Source organism: Dasypus novemcinctus, chromosome 5 (genome assembly GCF_030445035.2).
Source record: "Dasypus novemcinctus isolate mDasNov1 chromosome 5, mDasNov1.1.hap2, whole genome shotgun sequence".
NCBI lineage: Eukaryota > Metazoa > Chordata > Mammalia > Cingulata > Dasypodidae > Dasypus > Dasypus novemcinctus.
This window is the reverse complement of record NC_080677.1, coordinates 34,350,996-34,372,348: the sequence shown is the minus strand read 5'-3', so window position 1 is coordinate 34,372,348 and position 21,353 is coordinate 34,350,996. Positions and strand designations below refer to the sequence as shown.

The 21,353-nt window shown below is 40.5% G+C and overlaps 1 protein-coding gene across 4 annotated transcripts in view; it reads right to left on the bottom strand.

The window, feature by feature from the left end:
* OSBPL3 (oxysterol binding protein like 3) overlaps positions 1-21,353 on the bottom strand; it is a 181,570-nt gene that overhangs the window by 45,539 nt on the left and 114,678 nt on the right. For 2 of the 4 annotated variants that reach the window (XM_058296868.2, XM_058296870.2), the window contains exons 3-10: positions 14,920-15,036; positions 14,751-14,804; positions 13,535-13,648; positions 10,178-10,345; positions 9,498-9,621; positions 7,393-7,496; positions 7,096-7,188; positions 5,860-6,016 (exon numbers count right to left, since the gene is read on the bottom strand). In XM_058296868.2, the coding sequence (XP_058152851.1) occupies positions 5,860-6,016; positions 7,096-7,188; positions 7,393-7,496; positions 9,498-9,621; positions 10,178-10,345; positions 13,535-13,648; positions 14,751-14,804; positions 14,920-15,036 (931 nt within the window). The remainder of the gene's footprint in view (positions 1-5,859; positions 6,017-7,095; positions 7,189-7,392; positions 7,497-9,497; positions 9,622-10,177; positions 10,346-13,534; positions 13,649-14,750; positions 14,805-14,919; positions 15,037-21,353) is intronic. The other 2 variants (XM_058296869.2, XM_058296871.2) reach the window with 1 other exon arrangement.

Genomic DNA, 21,353 nt, shown 5'->3' with positions numbered 1-21,353 from the left:
CTGCATTCTTCCCAGCCCTGTCAATTGTTAACTGCATGACCTTGGACAAGTGTAGAAGGTGTCTAAACCCCCAGTTTCCTCATTTCCAAATGGGGATAATGACAGCATATACTTCATGAACTTGCTAGACGGATGAACTAAGATAATGCACAATGCACGGCATGTAGTACACGATAAACGTTAGTTACTGTGATAACAGTGATGATGATGAAAGAGATGCATGAGGATGTACGAACGGGTGACTGCATTCTCTTGAAACTGGGCAGCAGTTTCACAAGGACACTTTAGTCCCATGCCAGAACAATACTGTAAAAATCCTCAGGCAGGTTAGCGGTTCTCTGAATGAGGGACTGACCAGAATCTCTATGGTTCTGAGTCCTACAAGAACAGCTCAGCAGGGCAGCAGCGAGCCAGGCAGTCAACTCACTGCATCTGATGTCCCTTGGTCAGGACCCTGCTTTCTTGTGCAGCTGCACAGGACACCCATGCCATCTGTGTGCATGCCTGGGAGCCCTACCTCTTCATTGTCATCTTCATTGCTCTAAATTAAATAAATGTGGCACTCAGCTGGCTGCCATTTTGCCAAATCAAGTCCTCTGACTTCAGATAGCCTGGGGTAAAGCAACATACACACAAACCTAGAAACATGAACCCATAAGAAGTGGTTTAATGATAAGCCATAAAATAAGATTTACAGTCTATAATACATATAAAAGGACTCTAACTGGAGGTGGGTTATATATATATTGGCTGCTTACTGTTTTAGTTTGCTAAAAGCTGCTGGGAGCAATATATCAGAAATGGGAATTTATTAGGTTAAAAGCTTACAGTTCTGAGGCTGGGAAATGTCCAGCATCAGAGATGCTGTCTCATTGAAGATGGGCTGCTGGTGACCCTGGACACCTGCCATGGGGCAGGGCACAGTGGTGGCTCTGTGAGGTGGCTCCTCCAGGCTCACATTCTACCCGAGCTCAGCTGTGGGCAGTGAGGCACATGCAGGGCCTCATTGCTTCAGTTTCGGGCTGCTGTCTGTGCTTTTTTTCTTTCCTGGGTTTGTCAAGATCTGGAGGCTTCCCTCTGTTGCTGCGGCCTTTTCCCTGTATCTGTGGCTTTTTGTTTTTCCATTTATAAAGGACTCCAGTAAGAGGATTAAGACCCACCCAGGGTCCTGCAAACCAATCAAAGACCTTTAACTGAAATGGTCTAACCAAAAGATCCCTTAACTGAATCTAATCAAAAGGTCCCATCGACAATGGGTTTATAGGCACATGAATGGATTCACTTTAAGAACAGGATTTGCTGAAGTCCACAAAGACTCAAACCAGCACTCTTAATATTTTGATTTAATGTCTACAAAACAGTTAGGATATGTGAAGTCAGATGCATTTAAAAAGGTGAAGAAAATGTACAAGGTCACACAGACCATGTTACAACATCAGTAGAATTCTTGACCTTGGTTCAGCTGCTCAGGAATCATAGTCAACACAATAGTGATATGGCCAAGAAAGTACAAGAGAAACTGTTAGTACCAAAATAAGGAAGGTCAAGATGCTTCGAGCTTGAATATACGGGAGTAAGAAGGTATGTAAGATCACAGGACTTTGAGTAAACCCAAGAACTCTCTGTTCCACAAGGCCCCTGGATTAGAGACTGCGTTAAAGGGACTCCCTTAACGAGGAAGACGGAGCTCTTCCTGTCTCTGCCAGTGAACTGGAAAACCACAGGAATGAAGCAGTTAGTCCTGCTCCCTGTAGAATCTGCTGTCCTTGAGCCCATGGGGTGCAGACTGTTGTTGGATAAACACACTTGTGTTTTTCTCAGAGCACAAACCTTGGCCCAGTCTAGGAATGTGGAAGCTCTGCAGCCAGGTGGTTTGCACAAAGCTCCAAAAGACCAAACAGCTGGCTGGGGCCCATTATAGACTTTCAACCTCTGCAGGAGGACTGGATCAATGGATTGACTCATAAGAGTTGTCTCTGTCCTGCTGAGGAGCAGCTTCTTCAATGTAGGCAAAAATTCAGGTCTTTCCTCCTCTGCAAAGAGGCATTATTGTATTTTTAAAAAGACAGTTCACAGTATTAAAAATCAATGGTCGGGAAGCGGATTTGGCACAAATGATAGAGAGTCTGCCTACTACGTGGGGCATCCAGGGCTCAAACCTAGGGCCTCCTGACCCATGTGGTTGGCCCACACATAGTGTTGATGTGCACAAGGAGTGCCCTGTCATGCAGAGGTGTCCCCCCATGTAGGGGAGCCCCATGTGCAAGGAGTGAGCCCCATAAGGAGAGTCACCCCGTGCACAGAAAGTACAGCCTGCCCAGGAGTGGTGCCGCACACATGGAGAGCTGACACAGCAAGATGACGCAACAAAAAGAGTCATAGTTTTCTAGTGCCACTGACAAGAATACAAGTGGACAAAGAAGAACACACAGTGAATGGACACAGAACAGACAACTGGGGTGGGGGGGAGAAAGAGAGAGAAATTGAAAAAAAAAATTAACGGGACTTTATAGGAATTTCCTCCCACAAAGCATAAACTTACCTAGTTACATCTGATCTTTAATAGTAGAGAATGCCCAAAGAAGTGTTTGAAGAGCTTTCAGAGGCAGTGTGGATAACTCTACCCATCTTATAAATGTACTCCACAACACTGACAGAATTCTAATAGTAGCTAGGACAAGAGTTTGCAGTGGGAATCTTTAAAAAGTATAAAATGGTTTCATCATAAACAATTTTAGCTTAGGTTGTATATTTTGTAGGACAAAGGAAGAGAGCACTGAAAGAATAAGTACGTAAAGGTAGAAAATGTGAAGGTAGAAGAGGAAGGCAAAGGGAATATCTGCTACTTTTCCATTTCAATCACTGCTCTTCCACTTCAAATTTTAAAAATCCATTTTATCCTTAAAAGCAATTATCAATATATAACAATTAAAATAAAAAAGATATGCAGAAAGAAAACAATAAACAATCTATAACTCTATCCTTGACTTAGTTTGCCAGGGCTGCTTTAACAAATACCACAGACTGGCTGACATAAAAAGCAGGAATTTATTGTCTCACAGTTTTGGAGGCCAGAAGACCGAAATGAAGGTATCGGCAGGCTGTGCTTTCTCTGAAGTCTGTAACATTCTGATGGTGGCTAACTAGCAATCCATAATTCAATCCCTATCTCTGTCATTTCTGCCATCACATGGTGTGACAATATGAATTTCTTTTGTGAATCCCAGAAAAGATCATGTTCTTAGAACTAATCCATTTCTGTGGTGTGAGACCCTTTGATTGTATTAGATTCAGTTAAGGGACTTTGATTAGATTACTTAGGACCATTGATTGGACCATGTCAGTGAGGCATGACCCAGGTTATGTCTTTGCCCTCTTGCATAAGAACTGAAATAAAAAACACAGAGAAAGAGGCTGAAATCAGCAGACCACAGAGGCAGAGAAAGAGGCCCCCGAGAGGCTAGGTCCACAGAGCAGCTCAAAGCTCAAGAGGAGCCATGCCATGTGCTTGATCGCCTACAGCTGAGCTTGAGGAGAAAGCAGAGACCCAGATGGTGAGCTGCCATTTTGCCTTGCCACGTGGCAGGACTCCAGCAACTGCCAATCTGACAATGCCTTGATCTGGACATTTTCACAGCCTCGGAACTTAAGTTTTTACCCTAATAAATCCTCTTTATAAAAGCTAACCCAATTCTGTTAATTCTGGCAAACTGGAACCTATGGCAAACTAAGACATATGGTGATCTGTGTCTTCCACCTCCTCCTCACTCCTGCTACCTTGCCCACATTTTCTCTGTTGATAAGGTCTCCAGTCATACTGGATCAAGGCCCACCCTGATTCAGCCTGGCCCCATCTTACCTAATCACATCTTCAAAGATCCTATTTACAAATGAGTTCACATCCACAGGACAGGGGGTTAGGACTTGAACATGCTGTGGGGACACGATTCAATCTATAGCAACCCTCTGTCAAGTATATCTTTAATGCATATCTTTCCAGACTTTTTAGTATGCCTAAATAGATCAAAAGGATATCGTTTCTTTTTCCCAAAAATGGAATCATACTTATATATTGTTTTGTAACCTTGTTTCCACTTAATGATATGTTGGGGACATCTTTCTACATCAATAAAAAATAGCCCTGGTTACCCCAACTGCCTTGGAGTGCAGACTCTAGGGTCCAGCAGGTTAGGGTTCAGGCCCCAGGTTGATTGCTTTGTAGCCATGTGACTCTCTGGAAGTTCTTTAGTTTCTCTCTTAGTTTAAGGTTTCTTTTCTATATGATGGAGATTATAATAATAATACCTACTCCATGGTTTACTACTAGAAGTAAAGGAAACAATACATGTAAAGTGCTTAGCAAACACCTGATATGATAGTGATACGCTCAATATAATATAGCTATTATTGTTATATTATTATTATTATGACTGTTGCGTATTCTACTCTATGATTGTTGCATCAAAAAAAATCCAATCCTCTATTATTGGGCATTTAGGTTATTTCAAATTAAAAAAAACACAGCTTTTTATTTTAAAATCTTTACAGACTCACAAAAAGTTGCAAAAACAGTACAGAGAAGTACATGTACCCTATAGCCAGTTTCCCCCAATGGTAACTTCTGAACTAACCATGGTACATTATCAAAACCAAGAAATAGACATCAGTAAAATCTACAGATTTTATTCATATTTCACCAGTTTTACATGCACTAAGTTGTGTAAATGTGAGTGGGTAGTTTGATGCAATTTTATTGCATGGGTAGATTCATGTAACCACTACCATAATCAACGAACAGAATTTTCGATCACCACAAAGATCCCTTGAGCTAGCCCTTTGTGTCACACTCATGTCCCTCTCCTATACCTCTTCTCAGTCCCTAATCCCTGGCAACCACCAATCTTGTCTCCAGGTCTATAATTTTGTCCTTTCAAGAATGTTTTGTGAATGGAATCACACAGTATGTAACCTTCTGAGACTGGCTCTTTGCATTCAGCATAATGTCTTTAAGATCCATCCAAGTTGCTGCATGAATCAATAGTTTGCTCCTGTTGATTGCTGAGGAGTTCTCCATCATATGGATGGACTAGGTTGTTTAGTCACTCACCCCATGAAGGACATTTGGATTGTTTCCAGTCTTTGCTTACTACAATAAAGCTGCTCTGAACATTTGTGTATAGGTTTTTATGCAGACTAAGTTGTCATTTTTTCTGGGATAAATGCTCAGGAGTGCAATCACTGGGCCATATAGAAAGTGTATGTTTAGTTTTATATAAAACTGCCAAATGATTTTCCAGAGTGGCTGTACCTGAGAGATCCAGTTTTTCCACATCCTCATCAGCATTTGGTAGTCAGTACTTTTTATTTTAGCTGTTCTAAAAGGTGTATAGTAACATAATCATGGTTTTAATTAGCATTTCTCTAATGGCTAATAATGTTGAACAGATAAACAATGCTACCAAGGATATCTTTATTTAGATAAATTATAAATGAATAGCTACAAATGAATCCCTTACAGTGAAATGGCTGGATAGGAAGATAAAAAAAAAAAAAAAAAGTTGAAACATCATGTCAAATTGCCCTCCACAAAAGTACCAATTTATACTCCCATCAGAATATGAATTGCTCAGCTTTTAAAGTATACGTAATACTCTCACTGTCTCACCCCAGGGATTAAAATAAAACTTTTTGCCAATGCACTCCCCATTCTTAGGGAAATAAACAAAAAATTAGGATGCCCAAAATCTTAATAGAGCAGAAAATGAACCAACAAAAATACCTTCTCTATGGGCATTCCACATTCAGGCATGCACTTAACATTTTCATCCAGCACATTAGGAAGAAAGAAATCTCATTTACCTTTATGGGCAATATGACACAGATCTTCTTGCATTTTAGAAAACTCTGAAGAGGCTTCAGAGCTATCAGAATACGTTTTTTCTTCCCCAAAATCTAGTGTTGACAAATTAGGATTGGAGGAGTGCAGTCTTACTGGGCCAGCAAAGGGTTTAGGGACCTAAAGGGACACAAAAATGAGACACTTCTCTTCAAATGCAGGTTGATTAGAGTATTAACTTAGTTCTAAGTTTGGAGAGTGTAAGAGAGCAACATTTTATAGCTAAGTCTCCTACTGAATGATGACTTAAAAGAAAAATAAATGAAAACGCAGGAAAACACTTCCCAGAACAAGTTGTACTGGCTTCTTGAGAAATCATATATTCTTTTGGAAACGATAAGAGCAATAAAGCTATAGGTTGAAAAGGACAGCTAAAGCTGCCAGGCTGTTTCACATTTTTTTTTACATCATTTAATACTCAATTCCTTCCTCTTGGCAAAAATTATCCCCTATCTACGACAGGTTTAAAAATGCTTTTCTTTATTTGCACCTGGTACTTCTACACAAAACAAAGTGACTTCTCACATGTTTGTACATGAAACTCTTCACTTTTGAAGTATTTAAGTTCAATCTATAAACTCCTTAAATCAAAGAGCACACAATACCATATCAGACGATCTATGTCCACGTTTATGTTTTATTTTGACTCTGACAACGTCTCAATTGAATAGGCAAAGGCTGAGCAGCAATTCTTGGCCTCTTGTTTGGATGGGCACTGGGTAAGACAGCTGCTAGTGTGACACAGTGAACCTCTGATGGGGCACAGGGAGGTTGGCAATAGAGGGCAAATGAGAGTCTGAACAATGTTCTGTCCCCAGAGGCTCAGGCCAGTGGTCTCAGAGGGATGAAAGATCCACTGAGCATCCGCAGAAGAGGTGGGTCAGAGCAAAGAGCCATAGCAGCCACCAAACAAGGCACACACCCAAGCAGGGCACAGGGCAGGCCAAACGTTAGAGAGGGAGAAACCAAAATGCCATATTTCTCTTGGAAAATGTTTTCTCCCCATCCCAGTATCTATTGCATGCTTATTCTAGTATCTAGAAAATCTAAGTGCACTAAGTATTTATGGGAAACTATGGAATAGTCACTTGTGTTCTCTCCTATTTTAGTAAAAGTAGACCCTAGCACATGGCATGCAGAGCAGGGCCAATGAAGAGGCTGGCCTGTTGGGGAGCTGAGGGTGGGGGCGCAATGGTTACCTGCAGCATTCCTTTAGCATCTTTGCCAATAGCTCTGGACCGCCACCTCCTGTGCGATCTTTTTTCCTTTTTGGGACTTTCAAAAGCTCCACCCTTTGTTTCAAAACAGGAAAGAGCACAGACAGTAAGATCCACCAAACCAATAGGGATAAAGGTCCAGCAAAGAAAACCTCTCCATCCCCTTGAGTTTGGCTGCAGCAACCAAGCAGACAACAGCCCACGGTTAGTCAAAGGCTGGGGAGGACATGGGAAAGCAGAAAAATGCCAGAAGGCAAACAGAAGCGGGAGCTGGCTCACCTGGATGGCGTTGATAGCTGGTGCCGAATACGTCCGATGCAGGACATCCATGCTTTGTAGGAGCTGGCTCATTTCCACCAGGTAGGTATGACAGTGCACCAGGTCTGCGGGACAGGGAGGAGAGGGCTCAGGGGCTTCCACTAGCCTGAGGGAGGAAGCGCGCACCTACCCGTGCTTATCTTGGCATTCCAGGTCTACTATGCGGGGTGCCAGCCACTTCTCTTCTTGATCGACATTTGATTTTACATCTGTTAGGATAGGAAAGTTGACTTCCATGTTCTTGGAAGGCAGTAGAGTGGACTGGGTCAGAGCATGGACTAGAACCAGATTGACCTGGTCAGAATCCATTTAAGGAGCTAGGAGTCTTGGGCAAATTACACACCTTCTCTGTGCCCCATTTTCCTCATCTGGAAAACGGGGAGAACGATAGCACCTAGCTCAAGAGTAAATGAGTTGATGTACATGGAGTGTTAGAGAGCACCTGGCCTATAGGAAGTATGAAATAAATCGACTACCATTAGCATATCATTATTACTGACCTGGCAGTACCAGACTGCCACTATCTGCTTCTCGGAACCCACAGTGCACACTGAATGAACAAAACTAAAATGAAAAGTTGTACTGATATTGGAGGCCACCTTTGTCCATCGTGGACCTGCACGAGGGCCATGACGAGCCTCTGCAGGGCTGTAGATGGACCCGAAAGTACTGCTGTAAGAGTGTGCTCAGACAGTTCCTAGGTCACCTGCTCAAACACTAGTCCACAATTTTTTGTTTCCTGGATGCCGATGGCTGTTTCTGCTGAAGAGTAAAGGCCTAGATGCCTTTGGGTTGTGGCTTTCAAACTTCAGTGAGTATCATCAGAATTACCAGGAGAACTTGTTAAAGCATGGCTCACCAGGCTCCACCCCAGTGCTGGATTCATCGTATCTGGGGTGAGCTTGAGATTGCATTTCTACCAAGTTCTCAGCCATGCTAATGCACTGGCCCAGGGACCACATTTGTGAGCCATTGCCCCAAGATGCCAGTCACTAAAGTTCATGAGTGATGTTTACTGCAAGGGCAAAGCCTGTATGCCTCCGGGTATAATCATATTTGATTCAGCAGGAGAAAATGAAAATGTCAAGGCTACCACCTAGCCTGTTTCTCTAATAGTGGTTCTTAACTTTGGCTATACTTTAGAATCATGTGCAGAAATTTAAAAAATTATATACACCTAAACCCCATCCCAGGCAATTAAGTCAGAACACTCCTCTCCCATTCTGGTGATTTGTGTGGGAGACACCCCGGGTGAGCCTAAGCTACTTCATTTTGAAGATGCTGAGCTTCCTTATGGCAGAGGTTCTCAACCCTGGGTCCATAACAGAATCACCTGGAGAACTTGGAAAAATTAATGATGCCCCCAATTTAAACAGGGTCTTTGGGTGAGGGACCTGGGCATTGGCAAACCTTATTTTAGGAGCTCTCTTAGTGATTATAATGTACAGCCAGGGTTAATACCCATAACTAATGGGATCTCCATTTGGTTTACCTACTCGCTTCTATAACAGTAGTTCTCAATCGTGGGTGTACATGAGAATCATTTTTGGCATTAAAAAACAAACAGGGAGAGCTGCCCAGACCCAACCCCTGGAGACTAGCTCAGTGGGCCCAATGACGGGAGGGAGGGAGGGAGGGAAAGGGGGAGGGAGGAGAGAAAGAAAACTTCTCCACATGCACACCCAGGTGGAGATGTAAAGATCTGTAAGGAAAGTGTCTCACTGATCATGTGAGCATCGTTACCAAGGAAAATAGACATGGGAGTGTAGGTGACCGAAGGGGAGGCTACAAATTCATTTGAGGTATAAATACAAAATCAGTGTCATTTAAGAGCCCTGACAGAAGGAAGCAGCAAGGGAGCGGATGTGGCTCAAGCAGTTGAGTGCCTGCTTCCATGAGTCCTGGGTTCAGTTCCCAGGGCCTCCTGAAAAACCAAACAAAAACACCAACTCAGGTGAGCCGATGTGGCTCAGTGATTGAGCACCGGCCTCCCACATACGAGGTCTGAGGTTCAATCTCTGGCCCCTAGTATCTCAAAAACAAACAAACAAATAAAAAACACCTACCTTTTGAGCATTTTTCCATGTCCTCTGAAGTCTGCAACCATAATGGAACTCGTGTCTCACCACCAAAAGAAAATGCCAGATTGCTCCCGGTTTGAAATGAATTCTGCTGTGATATACTGCTACGCTGTCCCGCAAATGACAAAAGCACATTACAAATGAAAACACAGTCTGGAGAGAACACTTCAGGGTAGAGGATAACAGAGCAGCCTTGGGGCTAATGGGAGCCATCAATGTAATGAGGAAGAAGTGTCTGGAAAAGTCCTCTAAGACCTTAGCCTGCTGCCCCAGCCTAGCCATACCAAGCTAGGAGGACTTGCACTGCAGTCTTTATTTCTTCTTCTGGCAAATGATAATTACACCGAACTAATGCAATAAATGTTTGGAAATATTTTGCAATCCTGCATAGCCATAAACATATTTACCTCATTTTACAACCACATGTGAGGATGTTGCCTTCCTCCTTGCCTGTGTAATTCAATTATTGTCTCACAATTAATATTACTAGAAGCTAGTCCTGGTTCTGACAGATTGGGCAAACACAACTAATTAAAGACCAGCCAAAAGCCTACCCGGCAACTCCCCCAAAACCTTTCCTTCCTCAGATGCAGCACCCCAGATAGGATTCCTTCAACAAAGCTGCCCCCTTCTTTTACGCTCATTATCGGCAAAACACTTCTTACCTTCCTACTGGAAATGGAGTCAAACACCCCCGATGCAGAGTCGGTGATGGTGGGCCCTGAGAAAAAGTGATTCACTTCATGTGGAAACATGGCGATTTCATTTTGACGATACATTCTGTGGTGACGGAGTTTGGATACCCACTCATCAAAGACTTCTTCTGACTTCACCTAATATTTTTAAAATTGAAAGAGAGAAAGAAAAGAGTCACTCACTGAAAGGAACGATTATTCACCAAATTAAAGTCATGCTTGACACACTCTCTTTCCATGCTGTCACAAGTAGAAATGTAGAAATAACATCTTGGTTAACATGTTTGCAATTTGAAGAGAAAAGTGTAAGGTGGAAATGGAAAGTAAAAATTGTCTTCAAAACATATATATTTATACTGTCTATGAAAGAGCCCAATTGTCATGCAATACTTTAGAAGGTAAAACAGTACCAGTTATATTAAACAATAAACAAACTAAAATGTATTCTTACATAAGTCTCTTAAAGCATTTCTAAGTTCTCTAGTTCCAACTTCCTAGCTCTATTGAAAACAGGAGCACTATTAAAGTTTTCCTTTTTAATTATTTTTATAATTCAGACTTTTCAGATCAATCTTCTCTGAACGGGAATCAATAAATAAATTCTCCCTACGATATTTGACCTTGTTAATCTTCTCCGACAAAGAATACAATGTTGAGGAATATATGTTAATGGATGTGAAGTTTATCTAAAAGAACATTTCTCCCACTCTTAGAACTAGAATGAAAAATCAGAAAACATTATGAAAGACTTCTAAGATTTTATTTTTTATTTCTATTTTTCTTTTTTAGGAGGTACTGGGGATTGAACCCAGGACTTCATACATGGGAAGCAGGTGCTCAACCACTGAGCTATATCCATTCATCTGCTCCTGGCTTCTAGGATTTTAAATACACATACACACACACAAACATTTAGCCACCCTCTCCATAGATGAGTGACTATCAATTTCTAATTTCCATGAAGAATAATATTTTTAGCTAGTAACTTTTATTACAAAATATTTCACACATTTATCTAAGTACTAAAAAGAATATAACAAGCAGTTTCATACCACAGATATTTCTTAATAGTTAACATATCTGCAAGTATATGAGGGTATTATTAATATCTTCACAGTGAAAAATCATAGACACCTATATATTAAGAGACAGAACTCACGAATCTGCTATTTAAAATGACCCAAAGGGAGGCATGGTATGTTAGCTTCCAAGAAGAAAAATTCAGGTCAATCCTGTTAGAACCCTTTTAATGCCAGAGCTGAGAGCAAAACTGTGGAAATAAATGTCAGTGGCATCATCCATTTAGGAAAGGTTATTGGTTTATTTATTTGTTTTCTTGGTTAACAGAAGTACACACAAGACTTAAAGCTCCTCCAGGGGCTCTTTAATGTGGACTTAACAAGAAGAAGCAAGAACAGACTCACACCTATTTGTCTCCCTACCTTTTGCTACTGAAATTCATTTTACTTCCTAGATGTGCTTAACAGGAATCTTGATACAAATTGATTGTGCCATCCTTTACACTAATCCAATCTCAGAGGCCCTTAAAAGTCAGTGCCCAAGCTCATTTTCCCCCCTCCCCTTCCCTCTGCCTTGCTGTTGGTTTTTTTTGTTTTTTGTTTTTTTTTTTTGCTGTGTCCATTCGCTGTGTGATCTTCTGTATCTATTTCTCTTTTTGTCTTCTCTTTTCGTTTTTCTCTTCTAGGTTCCCTGGGATTTGATCCTGGGGACCTGTGATGTGGAGAGAGGTTCCCTGTCAATTGGGCCATCTCAGTTCCTGGTCTCTATGTACTTCCCCTTCATCTCTCTTTTGTCGCATCGTCATCTTGCTGCGTGACTCACTTGCGCAGGCACTTGGCTTGCTGTGTGGGCATCTGCTGCATGGGCACTGGCTCACCAAGCGGGCATGCTTTTTCTTTTAACCAGGAGGCCCCAGGGATTGAACCGAGGTCCTCCCATATGGCAGGTAGAAGCCCAATCACTTGAGCCCTATCTGCTTCCCTTGACTTATTTTTAAACTGATGTCCAAAAGAATGAGTACGAAACACAAAAAGAATCAAAAAGAGAAATATTAAACAATGTTTATTATTATTCAATGTATTTTAGGCATTCTAGTTCTTCAAAAATTATGAATCGATAGTTAGTTTAATTATGTTAATAGAATAGTTGATAAATGAGAACTCATTATTTCCTGACCATGGCAAGAAAACCAGAACAGTTATTGGAAATACAGGGAGATATAAAAAACTATTCCAGAGATTAGAATAGGCTATGACACAGCATGGTTTTGACTGTTGTCCTCAGTCCATCAACCACATCTAGGTGTCAAACATGTATTACCCGAGCACTGTGCAAACAAGAAGACAGGGACATGCTAAGACATGGTGCTCAAAATCTCATACCTATTTTCCCAACCCTCAGTCCCCAACCTCATTAGCCCAAGTAATTTGTCTTTACAACTCTCTAGAAAAGAGTCTTAACATTTCCTCAATAATTGCTAACATTTGGGGACCACCCAATTTTCATATATAATAACTAAATTTATTGAGCTTACTGTGGGCTTGGCATTATGCCATATTCTCTATATGCTGCCCTACATGGTCAGCACTATAATTATTCCCATTTTTAGGGGAAAAATCTAAAGTTTCAGAAATTGAAAAGGTCAACAGCTAGTAAGTAGCTAGGTCAAGATCTGAACCAGAACTATAACTCCAAATTGCACGCTTCATGCTTTTAACTATCTATACCTCCTGTGAAGAGAAAGAAACATGAGTTAAGCATATTTGAGGGGTACTATTTGGAGAACTACACTGTTGGGAAAAAAATCCTGACATGAGAATTTTAATGAAATCCCTATATAATTAGCTGAACCTGTAAGACAGGGCTCACAGGCTCAATGTAGTAAGCATTAGACTGTATTTCAGAGAATATATTTTAAACTATAGTAAATAGTTCTTAGTTAAGGATGAACTGCCTGGAGTAGGGGCTGTATTTGGAAATGGGCAGGTTTTTGTTGTTGATTGTTGCCACAATTACTGGGTAGGAGTAACTACTGGTGTTTAGGGGATTGGGAAACAGGGATGCTAACTTTCAGCCGTGAGATCATCCTGCACAATGAAGAACTGTCCTATTCACTGAGAAACTACATGGCAAAGAAGATTTACATGTTGGTTGAGAATTCTGAAATACAAAAAAGGCATCACAAATAGCTACAAAAATGGCAGTGAGGTCCAATGGCTGGCATGTCCTCACCTGGTATAACTGATGACAGCCCCTGCCCACATAAACATACCCCCCTGCACTATGGGAGCCAGCACCCAGTCCCACCTTCAGATGGTAGATGTGCTCCTCGGTATCGAGATCTATGCACTTTGATGACTTTTTCACAGACATCACGGAGAGCCCGACATCAATACAGCCATGCAGCTTCTCTCTCTCTATCTGCGGAGGCACCAAGAGGACTGCTTGAGAATCATGGAGTTAAAAATAATAGTAACATCCTGAACTCTCCTTTCCTCTGCCCTCACCTGCCACATCCACTAGTTGTACATATAATAACTACGATTTATCCAGCACTTCGTAGGGACCAGGATGGAGTTAAGTGCTTTATATGATTAACTTATTTAATCTGTGAAGTAGAAGGCATTATAGCCACTTTACAGAGGAGGAGACTGAGGTACGGAGGTTAAGTAACAAGCAGTTTCACAGCCAGTAAGTGAGGAAGCCAGAAAATGAACCCAGGTGGTTTGACTCCACAGCAGTGAATTAACCTGTTCACTGCACTGCCTCCCACCAATTAGCATCTAAATTCACTTAGAAGTAACTTCAAAAGGGGAATATGGACAGGAAACTAAGAGAGACTAGAAAAAGGAAGAAAGGAGGAAAGAAATGCCAGTGAGAGAAGGACCTCTACAAGGGAGAGGTTCATGGTCCATCAGAGCCCTCAGTGCCCGGTGCCTAGTCTTTTTTTTTTTTTAATTATTTATTTTTAAAAATTACATTAAAAAAATATGAGGTCCCATTTAACCCCACCGCCCCGACCCCCACTCCCCCCACAGCAACACTTGCTCCCATCATCATGACACATCCATTGCACCTGGTAAGAACATCTCTGAGCATCACTGGTGCCTAGTCTTGACGGGAGCAGATACGTCACAGCATCCTCGCCCAAACCCCACCGTCACTGTAAGAGGAAGAGAGATGCCTACCCCCTGCTTTGGTCCTGCTGGCAGGCTGCAAGTGTGTCCTCTCCCACCCAGAGAATCCCTCAGAACAAGCCTAAGAGCAGGCCAGAGCCAGGATACCCAGTGAGGTGTGGAAGAGCCCCCACTCCTCCACCTGAGGGTTGAACTGAGCCTACCCGGCACCCAGAGCTAGGACAGTGGGGGCAGGCGTCTCTATTCCAAGTGCAGAAAGTATCATGCCTTGTGGTTTCCACTTCAGAGAAATATAACCTCCAAATGCGCACAGTCTCATCCCTGAGCTGACAACAGTTAGCCCTTCAGAATTCTTAATGGCATGTCGGACAAGCAAGAACACTTACATCTGTTTGGCTCTTCGCATATTTCAAGATTCCTTTGTCCAAATAGAAGAATCGCTGTGGGAAAGAAAGTATAACACATGAAGGTGTTCTATTTAACAGCCTGTCCTTGGTCTCAAATGTCAAACCTTAAAATAAATAATAAGTGCCTCCGAACCCAGGACTGTCTTACCTTGTGCCAGCCTTTTAAGGGCCATTTCCTCTTTTTCAGCAGAAATCCTTTCTGAACTGGTGGCTCCTGGGTGTAATTCATCTCTCCCCTCAGTCCTTCCACCACTTCCCAGCTGTCCTGTTCCAACAAAAGAGGTCATACTAAGGAGCTATCTTTAAAAACAATAACGATGTTAAGACACACTTCATCCTATCAGGAAATTAATCCGAGACAGTGAGGCTGGCTAGGTCTGATGCAGAGAAGAAATTCAAATTTAATTTCCACATAGTCCCTGACTTTATAGATCTAATGCTATAACTTACTGGCATTAAATTTGATTTTCCCCCAAAAGCTCCCTGTTAGAAGGGAATGTTCCTTCCTTTTGGTGGTTGGTAAAGAGTTCTATTTTTACTCACTTTGATATCATCACAGCAATTGCTGTTCACTCACTACTGGGCTTCAGTTTGAATTTTAACCAAATGCTATAGACTTTGGGGTGGAAGCTAGGTTGTGAGGAACCTAAGAAATGGCTCAAAAACGTGACACTGAATGCAAGTAAGTAAATGCAGCTTCAGCAAAATTACAATTTAGTTGAAAAGGAATATCTTCACATTATATTTGAAAAAATTAAATATTGGAAATCTTGAAGCATTAAAAGGATCATTTTGCAACAAGTATTTTCACCTGTTTTTTCCCCAGAAATTGTTTATCCCCCTTTCTTTTGATTCAAAACCCTTTTTTTGAGGGGGGGAGGGGGCAGGGGAAGAGGAGAGGAGGGGCAATATTTATAGTCCTAAGCTGTCAGAATGTTGAAAAGGTAAAATAGTTGTTACAATTAGTTTTCCATTGCTGGCTCTTTAGGTTGTTTCAAGTAATTGACTGAAGAATTTAAATTTTAAAAGGATTTTTAAAAAACACAAAATTTCAGAAAATTTTAAAATGCTTAAAAATGCATAATTCATTGCATAATCAATCACCCAAGGTAGATCAAAATTATCAGTACTTCAGTGACTGAGATAATTGATTAGTATTGATTTTATTTACTTTTTTTTTTAATTAAAATTTTTTAAAAACATTTATTTATCCCCCCCATCCCCCAGATGGTCCTCTCATCTGTCTGCTCATTGTTTGCTTGCCTTCTCTGGGAGGCACCAGAAACCGAACCTGGGACCTCCCACATGGGAGGCGAGTGCCCAATGGCCTGCGCCATAACTGCTCCCACGGGCTGCAGTGTCTGCTGGTTTGTGGCATCTCTCTCGTTGTGGCATGTACAGCACTGCTCGACTTCTTTAGGGGGCATTGGAACCTAAAACTGGGACCTCCTATGTGGTACATGGGCATCCAACCAATTGAGCCACATCTGCTTCTGCTTTCCATGATTAGCATTATTTTTTAAAATTTTATTGATATATACATGAAATGCCACATCTTAAGAGTACAATTCTGTGAATTTATATTCTTATACACTCAGTAACTACATCCAGATATCGAGATATAAACCATTTCCAACACATGATAATTAAATTTTGGCAAACATTTTGACCAAGATCTCGTGTTGACTAACTAATTTAGTCAAATCTCCAGTCTGCAGGCAGGTGGTACAGGCAAAGGCCAGAGGTGCTGAGAGATGGAGAGCAAGTCTGCAGCAGTGTGAGGGAGCAGAAGGCAGGTCAACTCAAGTCCCAGGACACAGGCTGTGCCTAACACTGAGTAAGAGTGAGGGCGTGGGATCCCTGGGATTCCTGGAAACTGGAGCTCGGCTTCTCGTTGTCCTTGAGTTCAGTATGTGGGACCCAACCAGTTAACAAGAAACTTTTTCTACTTTAGTAATTGAATTGTGTGAGTTTTTTGTTTGTTTGTGTAATTATGGTATCACATTTATATACATAACATTTGTCATTTTTAAGTGTACACAGTAGAATTGATTATGGTTACAGTGTTGTGCTACCATAACAACCATCCATTACCAAAACTTTTTCATCATCCAAAACAGAAACAACGTACCCGTTAATAATGCCCCTCCACCCAGCCCCTGTAACCTCTAATCTACTTTCTGCCTTTATAAATATGCTTATTCTAGATATTTCACAGGAATGGAATCATTTATTTGTCCTTTTGTCTGGCTTATTTCACTCAGCTTAATGTTTTCAAAGTGCATCCATGTTGCAGCATGTATCACAACTTCATCCCTTGCTGTGGCTGAAAAGTATACCACTGTAATGTATGCATATACACATTCTGTTTATCTATTCATCTGTTGATGAACATTTGGGTTGTTTCCACCATTTAGCTATTATGATTAATGTTGCTACGACTATCGTATACAAGAATCCATTTGAGTCTCTGCTTTCTGTTCTCTGGGGGTATATATCTAGAAGTAAAATTGCCAGGTCACATGGTAATTCTATGTTTACTTTTTGAGGAAACAACAAACTTTTCTGCAGAGCTGTACCATTTTACATTCCCACTAGCAATGCACGAAAGTTCTAATCTCTCCGCAGCCTCATCAACACTAGTAACTTTCCATTTATGTAATAACCATCTGAGGTGTTAAGAGGTATCTCAGTATGGTTTTTTGTTGTTGTTGTTGTTTGATTTTTAAAGATTTACTTATTTTATTTATTTCTCCCCCCTTTCTCCCCCCACCATTGTCTGCTCTCTTGTGTCCATTCGCTGTGTGTTCTTCTGTGTCCACTTGCATTCTCAGCGGCACTGGGAATCTGTGTCTCTTTTTTGTTGCATCATCTTGCTGCATCAGCTCTCCGCTTATGTGGTACCCACTCCTAGGCAGGCTGTGCTTTTCTTGAGCGGGCAGCTCTCCTTGCATGTGGAGCTCCCCTTAGTGGCATGGCACTCCTTGCATGCTGCAGCTCTGTGCATGGGCCAGCTCACCACACAGGCCAGTAGGCCCTGGGTTCGAACCCTGGACCTCCTATAAGGTAGGCGAACGCTCTATCAGTTGAGCCACATCCGCTTCCCTCAGTATGGTTTTAATTTGCATTTTACTAATGGTTAATGATGTTGAGCATCCTTTTACGTACTTATTGGCTATTTGTATATCTTCTTCGGAGAAATTTCTGTTTATACCCTTTGACCATATTTTAATTGGGTTGTCTTTTTGTTGTTGAATTGTAGGACTTGTTTACATTTACTGGATATTATACACTTAGATATATGGTTTCCAAATATTTTCACTCATTCTGTGGGATGTCTTTTCATTTTCTTGATAATGTCTTTTGATGCACAAAATTTTTCTATGAAGTCCAATTTATTGATTTTTTCTTTTACTGCTCAGGCTTTTGGTGTAAAGTCTAAGAATTCATTGCCTAATACAAGGTACTGAAGAATTTTATCCTGTTTTTTTTCTAAGAGTTTTGTTGTTTTGTGTTAATTCTTGCATATGGTGTGAGGTAGGGGTCCAATTTCATTCTTTTGCATGTGGATATCCAGTTTCCCCAGCACCATTTTTTGAAGAGACTATTCTTTCCCAATTGAGTGGACTTGTTCAAAAGCAATTGGTCATAGATGTGTGGGTTTATTTCTGAACTTTCAATTCTATTCCACTGGTCTTTTTATTTGTCCTTGTACCAGTACCACATTGTTTTCATTACTATAGCCTTGTAATAAGTTTTGAAATTAGGAAGTGTGAGTTCTCCAACTTTGTTCTTATTTTTCAAGATGTTTTTTGGCTATGTCCCTTGCCATTCCACACATGAATTTGATGATTGCCTTTTCCATATCTACAAAAGACTTCTGGAATTTTGACTGGGATTGCACTGAATCTGTAAGTCATTTGGGTAGTACTGACATCTTAACCAAATTAAATCTTTCAATACATGAACACAGGATGTCTTCCATATATTTAGTTCTTCTTTAATTACTATCAGCAATGTATTGTAGTTTTAAGTGTACAAGTCTTTTACATTCTTGGTTAAATTTATTCCCAGATATTTTCTTTCTGATACTATTTTAAATGGACTTGATTCCTTTTTGGATTGCCATTGCTGATGTATGAAAACACCACTGATTTTTGCATGTTGATCTTGTACCCTGCGACTTTACTGAATGTATTTATTAGTTCTAGTAACTCTAGTAACTGAGATCTTTATGTAAGAATCCTGCTTTATATCTGATTGCATTTTACTGTGAATGGAGTTAAAAGTTATATGCTAGAGTTTTGAAAATGGAGGTGGTATGCCAGTCTCTGAAGTTGCGAAAGGATATTCTTCAACAGTAAAAGCTAGACTTGAAAAAAAAAAAATAACCTTTAAATTAAGGGACTTTCCTCAAAAAGGCAGCAATCTTGAATGAGATTTTTTCTTCAAAATAATTTTTACTGATCATTCAAAGTCACACAATTATACCCAACTGATGGAGAATACATATTATTAAGTAATGAGAGATCACAACAAATTTCTGCTCACATTTATTTCTGCTTAGACAGTCTTTCCTCAAAATTTAAAATGTTCTATATTTCTAAATTTTATTGACTCTCTAACTTCAATAAGTTAAAAGTCTACCTCCTCCAGGAACCTTCTCCAGAGGAAAGAACTATTTCATTCCTAGAAATTCCATCAGTAATTCCTCTTACATTTTGAATAACTTACAACTTACTTATAATAATACATGTGAGGTTTTATCATTCCTACTGGACAATAAGTTCTTGCAAGTGAAAAGAGTCTTGTTCATGTCTGATTTCCTCACAGTGCCTAGCCTGCTGTCCTGTCAATGGTATGCATCTGATTGGCAAATGAATAAACAGTCCTGGTATAAGGCTATAAACAAATTTATGTTCTAAGAATACCATTAACTGAGACGCATTTGATGTGTGCCCAACGTCTTTATGCCAAATGACTATTTAAAAATTAAATACTTGGGACGATAAAATGGTGCAGCTGCTGTGGAAAGTTTAGTGATTCTCAAAAAAAAATCTAAACTTGAAATTAACAGGTGACCTAGCAAATCTACTTCTAGATATATAAACAAAAGAATTGAAAGTAGGGACTCAGATAGTTGTTCAAAGGTGTTCAAAGCAGCATTATTCACAATAACTAAAAGGTGAAAACAACCCAAGTATCCATGAACAGATGGATAAATAAAATGTGGAATATAGCCAAACAATGGAATACTATTGAGCCTTAAAAAGGAAAGAAGTTCTGATACATGTTACAACATGGATGAACCTTGAAGATATCAGGTTGGGAGAAATAAGCCAGACACAAACAAATATGAGCCCACTTACATGCAATATCTAGAATAAGCAAATTCATAGACACAGAAAGTAGATTAGAGGTTACCACAGGCTGCGGGGAGGAAGGAATGGGGAGTTTTTAACTAATGGATGCAGAGTTTCTGCTTTAGGTTAGAAAATTTTTGATAATGGATGATGATAATGGTAGCACAACACTGTAAATTTAATTAATGCCACGGAATTATACATTTAAAAATAATTAAAATGGCAAATTTATGTTATATATATAGAACAACAATAAAAAAGAACAACTATATACCATATACCTATAAATGTTATCACTGAAAATCCAAAGAACAATCTCCTGAAAGTACTGTACATGGATCAGACCTTTTTCACTTGTTTGTTTTAAGCCTTCCACACAGAAGGCTATCTGCAGAGTACTAATCCTAATCCTAATCCCATCTGCTCAGTCATTCAATTGCCCAAGATGCAAATACCACGAGGGATTAATGCTACTGCACACTTTATAAAACTAGGAAAAAATAAAGAAATGAGATCATACCTGTGGTTTAAAGGGAAATAAGAATTAAATTTCAAAAATGTTTCAGGAATTCCTGTTGGAACTAGATTTCTCCTGAGCTCTTGTGATATAGTACATTCTTACCCACAAGTCAAGGTAGAGGGAAGGGAATTAGAATGGGTCTTGCTGGTCTTTAAAGTAAAAGCCAAAAATGAAGTAATTTGCAGTTTTTGCTACAAAATAATAGCTCCCCCCACTTTTATCTTCTCCCTTGCCCAGAACTTTAATCTCCTACTAGATTGGAAAAGCCAGATTTGAAGTATTTAAGAAAGTGGAAGCTCTCTTTGACTGAGGAGGAAAGGATTATAGCCAACTCCTTTTCTGGGCCAGACACCCAAAGACTCCCTGTCCCAACTTCCCCACCTACCACAGTCCTCAAGTCATCTCTCTGAAACCTGAGAGCCAACAGCACCCTTTCCCTTGGTTCATCGGTCCAGTGGTTCCCCATGGAACCAGGGCTCTGAAGCGCTGCGGAATCCTGGGGGCATTTCTGATCGCTACATGCTGGGGGATATCGCTGGCATCTACTTGACTGGGAGCTAGGGATACCAGATGTCCCAAGATGCATCAGTTTTACACAATGAAAAATTGGTCACATCCAGTAAGACTTCCAAAAGTTGTCTCCAGACATTTTTGTAGGTGAAAACCTGTTTATAATTACTTGAGGGCAGAACCCATATT